Here is an 8,757-nt window from a genome sequence, read left to right on the forward strand (position 1 = left end):
GAAAATTCCGCCGTGAGGATGTGAATCGGTGGATGAATACGAGTACGACCTGGAGAAGCTAGTGGAAGGCGCAATGTCGACGTTCGACCGAGCAACGAGAGAAGATCAGCTGATGCAACGTTTTGTCGCCGGACTGCCGAGCTCGCTGCGATATAAACTGGAAGTGAATCCGCCCGCAACGTTCGAAGCGACAATAGAGGAAACGGAGGACTTACGCTCGCTGGAAGATCGCCGCCGGGAAGAAGAAGACGCTGCATGCCCCCGCTTGACTAGTCTCTCTCCCCCGGATGTTGAGAGAGGGTCTGGTACGGTACCGCCCCTTTAGCACCTGTAACTCCGCCTATTATGACAAATGAGAACAGTATGGCGGACGAGCTCTACTAAGATCGTTCGTTCGTACCCGTATCGAACGTCCCACAGCTATCCGATTAACTGATCTGTTTCGCCTGCTTACTCTTTCCTAAAAGCCACTTCTATTCGACCGAGGAACCGATCTGTTTCGATCGCGTACTAAGTTCTATTCCGAAGACCTCGGTCGAATAGAAGTGGCTTTTAGGAAAGAGTAAGCTGTCGAAACAGATCAGTTATTTAATCGGATAGCTGTAGGACGTGCGAAAAGGGTGCGAACGAACGATCTTTGTAGAGCTCGTCCGCCATACTGTTCCCATACGTCATAATAGGCGGAGTTACAGGGGCGGTACCGTACCAAACCCTCTCTCCGAGGATCGGTAACATCCGGCTGAGAGAGGGTCTGGAACCGAGGCTGCCGCGCGACCGAGATGGAAACGACGACCGCCGCTGCGGGGAAGTCAACAAGGCGGATTTCGCGCCGCAGTCGTCCTGCCGAGAGGTGTCGTTGGCGAGAGACGAGTGGCTTCGCTTGGTGTGGAAAGTGACGGCGCCGACCTGCATGAGAGAATGACACGTCTTGAGCTGTTAATCGAACAGATCGCGCTAGGAAGAGAGCTGCCGACGTCGAACGCAGCAGAATCTTTGAGTACGGGCGAGTAGGTTTTCTACCGTTGCCGACAGACCGGTCATTACGTCGGAAATTGTTTGGAGCGAGGCGGGTGCCGTTGTTTCAATTACAACGAAGTGGGCCACATCGCGAGGCAATGTTCGAGGGAGAAGCGGGGAGGATACTGATGGATCACAGAGCACAAAGTTTCGGTTGTAAATGTGGAGAAGCGACGAGGCGAAGCGAACAGACCGATCATCGCGTGCGCCGTCGTCGATCCGCTTATCGCGGTAGGAAAAATTACGTAACCAGTTTGTATAAGTAATGACAGCCCAGTTGCTTCCCCAATGCCGGATTTTTCTCTCTTCTATCTATGGTCCTGCCGACACACACACACTTTGAGATTTTGCCCTATCGCGTTTGAGAGCCCCTCACACCAGGGCGCGCGCGGGCTTCGCCGCGCACGCCCTGGTGTTCGGGCCGGGGAACAACTCCAAAGGCGTTTGGTGGCAGTGGTGGCCGAGTGGTGAGAGCACTCGGCCGGCACCACTATGAATAGGGGTTCGATTCCCGACCATGTCGGAATTTCGTAAAATTTCCTCCTTCATATGTGCTTTGGATGGGCTCTCCTTCCATTGCCCGAGGGTTTTCTTCAGTATTGGAGCTTTCCCCCTCGTCTATTCTCCATTCTAAAAGACCGTCAACGTCACCTGACTGAGCCCCGCCTACCCAGTGTATGGGAAGTCCCGGACGACCAGTGGTCCGCCGTCGGAAGACCTGTTTGTGCATAGCTGTGCATTGTGACTTTAGATTTAGATTTAGGCGTAACAAAAATGGCTGCTCCCGAACACTTGCGCCGTGCTTCGGCTGCTAACGCCGGCTCCTTTCTCGCTTGCGCTAGTTCCGATGACGGCGAAGACGTAGAACCGCAAGTCGAGCCTTGGGAAAGTAAGAAACAGCTTCATCGATCGACCGTTTTTGGTTTGGGGCCCCTGCGGAATTCTTTTACTTCAAATAATTCTTTTAGGCGACGAAAGCGTTGTCGAAGAGGTTGAAAGCGAAACGGACGATGACCGCGAGCCGTATTCCGAAGACAACATCGTCGTTTCGGACGGTAAAAAGAGGGCGGATAGCTTAATTCCGCCGGCATCTTGAATAAACTTCTGGTTCAGATCGAAGCGTCTCGGGATCCGATAGCGACGACGACGACGAACGTATTTCGAGACCGAGAGTACCCGCGAGGTCTCGAGGAAGCGGTAGAGGAGGCCGTGGAAGACGAGCAATCGGCGGAAGCCGCCAAAATCGAGAACAGGAATCCGACGATTCAGACGAGTGGAGAGAGGATTGGGAGAGCGTTGACAGAGTCGATTATTCTTCTAGATCTGGTCCTACACGAGTTTTTGCGGGAGAAATCGATGCCATAACGTACAAAAAATATTTTATGCAAAGATAATTATGTACAATTTCATGTAGATGTTTCAATCTCTTTTTCACGGAAATTGTGTGGCAAATGCTTGTCATAAACACAAATTTGAATGCTGTGGCCAAAAATGCGGGACAACAAGGTCAACGACCGTGGAGTCCAGTTTCCGTCGAGGTAAAACAAATCATCAAGCAAATTATTTATTGCCAACTTGGTGTAGGAGATGAAGACATTTTTTGGTCTCTTGATCCTGATGGGTTATATGAGATTCCCTCGGATTAAAGATTATTGGCAGACATCCATACCAATTTTGAAATGCTGTTTGTCTGAAGTTATGAATATGACAAGGTATTTGTGTATTTGCAAACTTATTATTACTTACATTTTTACATAGGTTTTGGCAAATTTTAAGATTTTTTTACGTCGTTGATCCAGCGAACGAATTATCAAGAGACGATCCTGCCTATGACAAATTGCAGAAAGTGCGGCCATTGATCGACCTTCTCCAAGCATCATTCAAAACGGAGTATGGCTTACGACGAGAAATAACCATTGACGAGGCAATGATTCCGTACAAAGGACGTCTTGGTTACAAACAGTACATGAAGGACAAGCCAACTAAATGGGGAATCAAGGTATGGCAAGAAAGATTTAGAATGAATTTGCTATGGATCTTTACAGGTGTTTATTCTGGCCGAAGCGTCTACGGGTTACATCTACAAATTTGACATATACACCGGAAAGAAAGCAACTGCAGGGGAACACGGATTGTCAACTCAGATTGTCTTGGATTTGATGGAGGGCATGGATGGAAAAGGACACATTTTGTATACGGATAACTACTATTCGTCGCCTACGCTGTTCGATCTTCTGTGGGAAAAACAAATTTATTGCTGTGGCACAGTTCGGCCTCACCGGAAAGAATTTCCAAAGCAACTTCGAGCGTTGCCGAGAAAGAAAGATGTGCACAGAGGCTTTTACCGGTACCTTTCCAGACGACACCTGATGGCATGCGTGTGGTTTGACAGGCGTTTCGTATTTTTTTTGTCGACTGCCCATGCGCCTAGGCTCGAGGACGGAACAATTCCTACAACGAAACGGAAAGATGGTCGGAATTCTGTCAATCTTGAGTGTCCCCCTCTTTTGGAGCCATATATTGCCAACATGAGGGGCGTCGACAGGGGCGACCAAATGACGGCTCTCTACAACGTTGGAAGGAGAAGCAAAAAACCCTGGCGACGGATTGCATTTCACTTGCTCGAAGCAGCAGTATTGAATGCTTTCATTGTGGAAAGACAGCTCGATCCAGAAAGAGAAGGAGCTAAAAGAGATTTTCGCTCTTTTCGTTTGGAACTTGGCGTTGCACTCGTCGGAAATTTTTCGGGGAAGAAACGAAAAGGTAGAAAAAGGCAACGTCCGGACAAAAGGCTTGACGCGTCTCTTCCTCATCTTCCCATTTCCGAGAGGAAGCGTGGTCAATGCGTCTGCTGTAGCGAGAAAGCCAGAAAAGCGAAAGCCCGAAAAGTGACAACGGGCAAAAATTTCCGTCACGAAGTGTACACTCGGTGCACAGCTTGCGACGTGCATCTTTGCATAGCGGCAGATCGAAATTGTTTTCACGAATATCACACGTTAAGTAAGTTCTGAACGACGACGAAGCTTGCAGTTTATTCGGTTGTGTTTGCGAATTTGGGTTTTTTGGCGTCTAAATGTTGACTTCCGGTTAGCTTGACTAAGTAAATAAATGATGATACGCGAAAAGTTACCAGAATGCAGCGATTCAACAAGAAAGAGACAGTTTCGAAGACCGGCGAATATACTGTTAGCCATACGTTGCAATTTCTCACTGATAAGGAAGCATAAGTCTTTTATTTCGTTGCTATGACTACAAAATCTTTGATAAAATTCTTACTTAGACTTTTACGAAATAGATTGACAAAGGTTGCTAGGTGCTATTAGGTCTCGCTGGCTCGCAATTTTGAATATCGCGCGTGACATGCTGTGACCGGAAAGGAATTAATTGGACAGTGAAAGGGCTAGGCTGAAAAGGACAATATTTTGGTACCATAGTGCAGGGCCAAAATCATCTTCCCTTGTTTTGATGACGAATGACCAAGGAATTCACGGTGACCATGTTCGAGCGAAAGAGATGGACTCATCTTGATCATTCCTTTATGCAGAGAAGACAACACACCTCATATGAAGTGAGGAACGTCATGAGGTAAAGTCTGTTTTTCGAGAATGCTCTTTGGCTGAAGGAGTGCTCACTCCGCGAAGGCCAAACCTAAACAGACCAGATGTTCGTATATCATGCGCGTGACTGCAGAACGGAAAGATCGGTTTTTGTATGTGTTTCTTTTGGTAGCAGCATGTTCTTCTTTTCAGCTGTCTGTCACCTTCATAATTCTTTCTATAGCTTTTCTGTCTTTGAAACACTTAGGTTGGAATTTCACGGTTCTGGATAGTAACAGCATCAAATAGTACCAGTGGACCGTTATCAAAAACATACTATTCTGATAGGTTACGCCCAAGAGCAAACCAAACCAAAAGGAGCCCCGTCGTGAAAACTTAATAAACAAACATAACTCATGGTGCAGCGACAAAGGCACAATTAAAAAGCGAGTACCGTACCAACGCTAATCCGGGGGTACTGTTCGAATCCGGGGCGTCTCAGCTTTCGAAGGCGAACATGTCAACGTTCGTCACCAGCGGCTCTACGACGTGTCCTCCGGCACGACCTTGGTCGGAAGAGGCTCTAACTGTCCTAAAGTCTTCGCATGAAGCGTCAGCGGCGAGAAAAGTCAAGACGTGGACGCGCAAGGGCGTTCCGTTGACGATTCGCGTCGAATTGTGGCTCCAATGCACCGGAGCTGCCGATTTTCTCTCAACCTATGTCGGTTTCTATGAAGAAATGCTCAGAGAAATGTTTGGTGAGTCATTAATTAATTAATTAATTAATCGCATACAATAATAATTTTCAATGTTGTATTCCTAGGCCGCACGACGTGTCTCAAAATCCCGACGGTTCTCGCTCATCTTCATCCAGAAATTCGTTCGTGTCCACCTCTCGCTCCTCTCGTTCTCCTTCACTTTTTCGACGAGGAGCAATGCTTTGCATGTGCAACGTGCCTCCTAGAAACGTTTTGAAGCAACGAAACGTTCTCTCGTCGATTTGGCTCGCTCTCGATTAGTACGTATATGCAATGTCTAATGGGGATTTAAAAAAGTGTTTTTCACTACTTCCTAGAGATCTTCGTTTCGATATCTTGTGTCTCTGGCTCAGCGTTGCAGCAGCACGAAGCTCTCACTTCGTCACGAAGAAATGTATAAACAGTTGTCCGGATGGCTCACTTGGTTGTTTGAATGCCTGCCTTTTCCTTCATTGATGTATGTGAGAGTAAACGGGATTCGTGTTCATCTTATTAGGTTCGTGTAATGCGATTGCTATTTTGTTGAAGGTCCTACATTGCTACATCGTATCGGCTTTGCCATTATCAAACGATATCATAGCACGTTTAGGTCCCGGGATCCACCAGGTTTTTTTAGTGCTTATTCTTTTGAGAGAGCCTAGCTGATACTTCTTTTTTTGTTTTTTTGGGGGTGACGTTAGCAAGTCAGTTGGCGAGTTTTTGTCTCAAGCTTCGCTCTCAGGAGATGATCTACTCAAAGTTCAGAGTTGTAGCAATTAGACTCGATTGGTAGTTTTGCACGCGCAGATGACAGCGCGCTACCAGGGAGCTAGCACGTGGTCATCACGCGTGGAGGCGTGATCCTCAGTAGTCCTATCTCTTCTTCGAACGTCTTTTGTAGAAAGACAAACAACCAAGAAGAATGGAAATGGCAGCAATAAGCGGAGGAATGTCAGGGTAAGGCAGGACAAGAGACGAGCGCAAGTGCATGCGACAATCACGCCCTTTTCCGCTTCACTTTTCCGCTTCACTGCTAGCTTAGTTACGAGTACCTTCTTTAGCGTAAAGGGCCTACTTGACATTGGATCAGCGTCTGCAAACTTAGCGAAGTCGAGCTTCGAGGCGAAAGAGGCGAAGGAGCGTCTCCACCAAATGGCAAAGCCCCACTTCATCCTCACGATCAGAATCAAAAACACGACGCCGTACACTTGGACCATGCCCCAGGCCTACTTCAAACACGGCCTTACGAGCGTCTGTCCTCCCCTCCAAGTTGCTCCAAACGATGTCGCCGAGTGGACGGTGAACTCGCAAGTGTATGGGAACATAGTCGAAGGGACGCTACGCTACGACGTGGAGCCGACGGATACTATTTGCTTTGCGATGATGTTTCGCGTGACTGGCAATAATTCTTGCTGCGGTTGCTGCCGTTCAGGAGGACAGCAAAACATTTGGTCAGGAGAGGTAAAAGGTCTATATCGCGAGGACGAGGGAGCGAACGCCTAGTGTCTGTTTTAGGTTGTCAGGATTACGGATAACTTTGAATTTGGTAAAAAGAGAAAAGTCAAAAATCTTGTTTACTTGCCGACACTTCACGAGTATTTGCAAGACAAGCGCCGGGTTCGCGATGGCAATTGCTGCACGACCGTTCAAAGGTCGGCGTCGGGGGATTATGAAATTTACGGCATCATGGCTCCGTCGCAGACACCGGAAATGCTTGTCGACGTGATGCACACAAGGTCCCCCCCGCAAGGACCCCAATCGCAGCAGCCGGCTCAGCCTCTCCCCCCAAGTCGCCGGTCGAGCGATGCGCAAATCAACCGTCGCGACAGCGCTCTCGACGTGCCTTTACTAGGCCCCGCGCAAACGCAGCCGAGATTCGGAATGGCCACCGTGCACCAGCAGGGAAATCCTGTGCGCATGTCAAGCACAGTCGGTGGCGGCTCGATGGCGATGGTGCCTGAAATGCTTAAAATGTCGAGTTACAACGTCAATTGACAGTTTTTGAATTTCTTTGGTGACAGTATGTACTGGTTTTTGTTTGCGCGATTTGGTTCTTTGTCCCCTCTGTTGTAAGCTCTCATGCCTCAATTCGAACTTCAATAAAAATATCTGCTTGACTTTTTAATTAAGATTTGCGTGAGAGCCTCTGTCCTACTCACTTCCAGTGAGAAAATGTTGCTGCCTGTGACGACAGGAAAAGGCGTTTTTGCTCCTAGAGCCTGCATAAGCCATGCCTAGAACTAGAACTATTAGAAATATAATATTACTTACGCTCTACTCATAGCAACTGCTTTCCTCTTCTTGGCATAGGAACAGACCTTAAATTTTACCGTCTCATGTCATCAACAATGCACATGATTTTATCAAACAATTATTCTGACCTGGATCATTTGCGTTTTTTTGGGGCTGCTAGCTCTCTGGCCTACCAACCCATTCGAAGGAAAAATTTGTCTGAAAGCTTATCTTCACGTGTTTCTTACTTTTCATGGCTTCAAGCATTGATAAACGACGATGTCTACTGCAAGCTATATAGGTTCAGCGTAACTCCATGCAATTCAACTTGAACCTCACGGGATCAGATGAGGCTCCTCAAAAGAAGCCTATTCTTCCAAGACCTCGGGAGATGCGACGCATCGCATGGTGCAACGACATATGTACAATCGTCTCTCGCCGAAAAGCGACTCGAAAGAATACAGATCCGGGGGTGCTGTTCTTATACGGGACGCCTCAGGTTTCGAAGCAAACATGTCAACATTCGTCGCCAGCAACTCTACGACGTGTCCGCCGGCACGACCTTGGTTGGAAGAAGCTCTAACGGTGCTAAAGTCTTGGCCTGTAGCATCGGCGTCGAGAAAAGTAAGACGTGAACACGCAAGGGCGTTACTTCGACGATTCGCGTCGAATTGTGGCTCAAATGCAAAGGAGCTGCGGTTTCTATGAAGAACGCTTAGAGAAATGTTTGGCAAGTCGTTAATTAAATACTAAATTTCATTACGTTAACTAATAATTAAAATTTTCCCAGGCGTCGATTTGAATTTCAAATTTTTGCGTCATCAGTCCGCACGCCGTGCTTCAAAATGTTAACGGTTCTCGCTCGTCGTTCTTGCATTTGCCACGTGTCTCCTTACATCAAAGAGAATTTCTTACTGCAAATCGATTTGAAGCAAGGAAGCGTTCTCTTGTCCATTTTGCTTGATTAGTGTGTATGCAATTTTTAACTTGGATTTATTTAATTTTTACTATTCCATACAGATTTTTGTTTTGATATCTTGTGTCTGTTACTCATGGCTGAGGCAGTACGAAGAAATGATTAATTAATTAGAATCTTTTTGAACTTCTTTATTTTAGGAGTTAGTTTATCTACTCAAAAGCTAAGAGTCTCTACCTCATTCGTTTCTATTTTCAATTTTCAGCAGAAGAGAAATTATTTTTATAGAAAAACGGCCTAGAATTGCAGAACCAGAGAA

General features: G+C 46.9%; 2 protein-coding genes across 3 annotated transcripts; both read left to right on the plus strand.

The window, feature by feature from the left end:
- The first annotated feature begins 623 nt into the window (after positions 1-623).
- On the plus strand, positions 624-4,146 carry LOC136191930 (piggyBac transposable element-derived protein 4-like). Its single transcript, XM_065980369.1, has 7 exons — positions 624-1,906; positions 1,986-2,072; positions 2,131-2,383; positions 2,432-2,555; positions 2,602-2,729; positions 2,776-3,016; positions 3,063-4,146. Exons 1-7 carry the CDS (start codon positions 1,792-1,794, stop codon positions 4,026-4,028), a joined length of 1,914 nt encoding a protein of 637 aa, XP_065836441.1. The 5' UTR covers positions 624-1,791; the 3' UTR covers positions 4,029-4,146.
- Positions 4,147-5,066: 920 nt separating this feature from the next.
- Positions 5,067-7,419, plus strand: LOC136192445 (uncharacterized). Of its 2 annotated transcripts, XM_065981055.1 has the most exons (7): positions 5,067-5,311; positions 5,377-5,571; positions 5,629-5,768; positions 5,840-5,917; positions 5,992-6,247; positions 6,352-6,751; positions 6,806-7,419. In XM_065981055.1, exons 5-7 carry the CDS (start codon positions 6,213-6,215, stop codon positions 7,283-7,285), a joined length of 915 nt encoding a protein of 304 aa, XP_065837127.1. In that variant the 5' UTR covers positions 5,067-5,311; positions 5,377-5,571; positions 5,629-5,768; positions 5,840-5,917; positions 5,992-6,212; the 3' UTR covers positions 7,286-7,419. The 2 variants fall into 2 exon arrangements, with proteins under 2 accessions (XP_065837127.1, XP_065837126.1); XM_065981054.1 differs by having other exon boundaries at positions 5,629-5,917.
- The last annotated feature ends 1,338 nt before the right edge of the window (positions 7,420-8,757 follow it).

The sequence above is a fragment of the Oscarella lobularis genome, chromosome 10 (genome assembly GCF_947507565.1).
Source record: "Oscarella lobularis chromosome 10, ooOscLobu1.1, whole genome shotgun sequence".
Classification (NCBI taxonomy): domain Eukaryota; kingdom Metazoa; phylum Porifera; class Homoscleromorpha; order Homosclerophorida; family Oscarellidae; genus Oscarella; species Oscarella lobularis.

What these genes read in the sequence shown, in the direction of transcription:
- LOC136192445 (XM_065981054.1), top strand. Translation starts at nt 6,213, where the DNA reads ATGGAAATGGCAGCAATAAGCGGAGGAATGTCAGG. An exon ending in ATAAGCGGAGGAATGTCAGG is followed by an intron (nt 6,248 to 6,351) that starts GTAAGGCAGGAC and finishes TACCTTCTTTAG; the next exon opens with CGTAAAGGGCCTACTTGACA. An exon ending in AAAACATTTGGTCAGGAGAG is followed by an intron (nt 6,752 to 6,805) that starts GTAAAAGGTCTA and finishes TGTCTGTTTTAG; the next exon opens with GTTGTCAGGATTACGGATAA.
- LOC136191930 (XM_065980369.1), top strand. Translation starts at nt 1,792, where the DNA reads ATGGCTGCTCCCGAACACTTGCGCCGTGCTTCGGCTGCTAACGCCGGC. An exon ending in GCAAGTCGAGCCTTGGGAAA is followed by an intron (nt 1,907 to 1,985) that starts GTAAGAAACAGC and finishes TAATTCTTTTAG; the next exon opens with GCGACGAAAGCGTTGTCGAA. An exon ending in GGAGTCCAGTTTCCGTCGAG is followed by an intron (nt 2,556 to 2,601) that starts GTAAAACAAATC and finishes AACTTGGTGTAG; the next exon opens with GAGATGAAGACATTTTTTGG.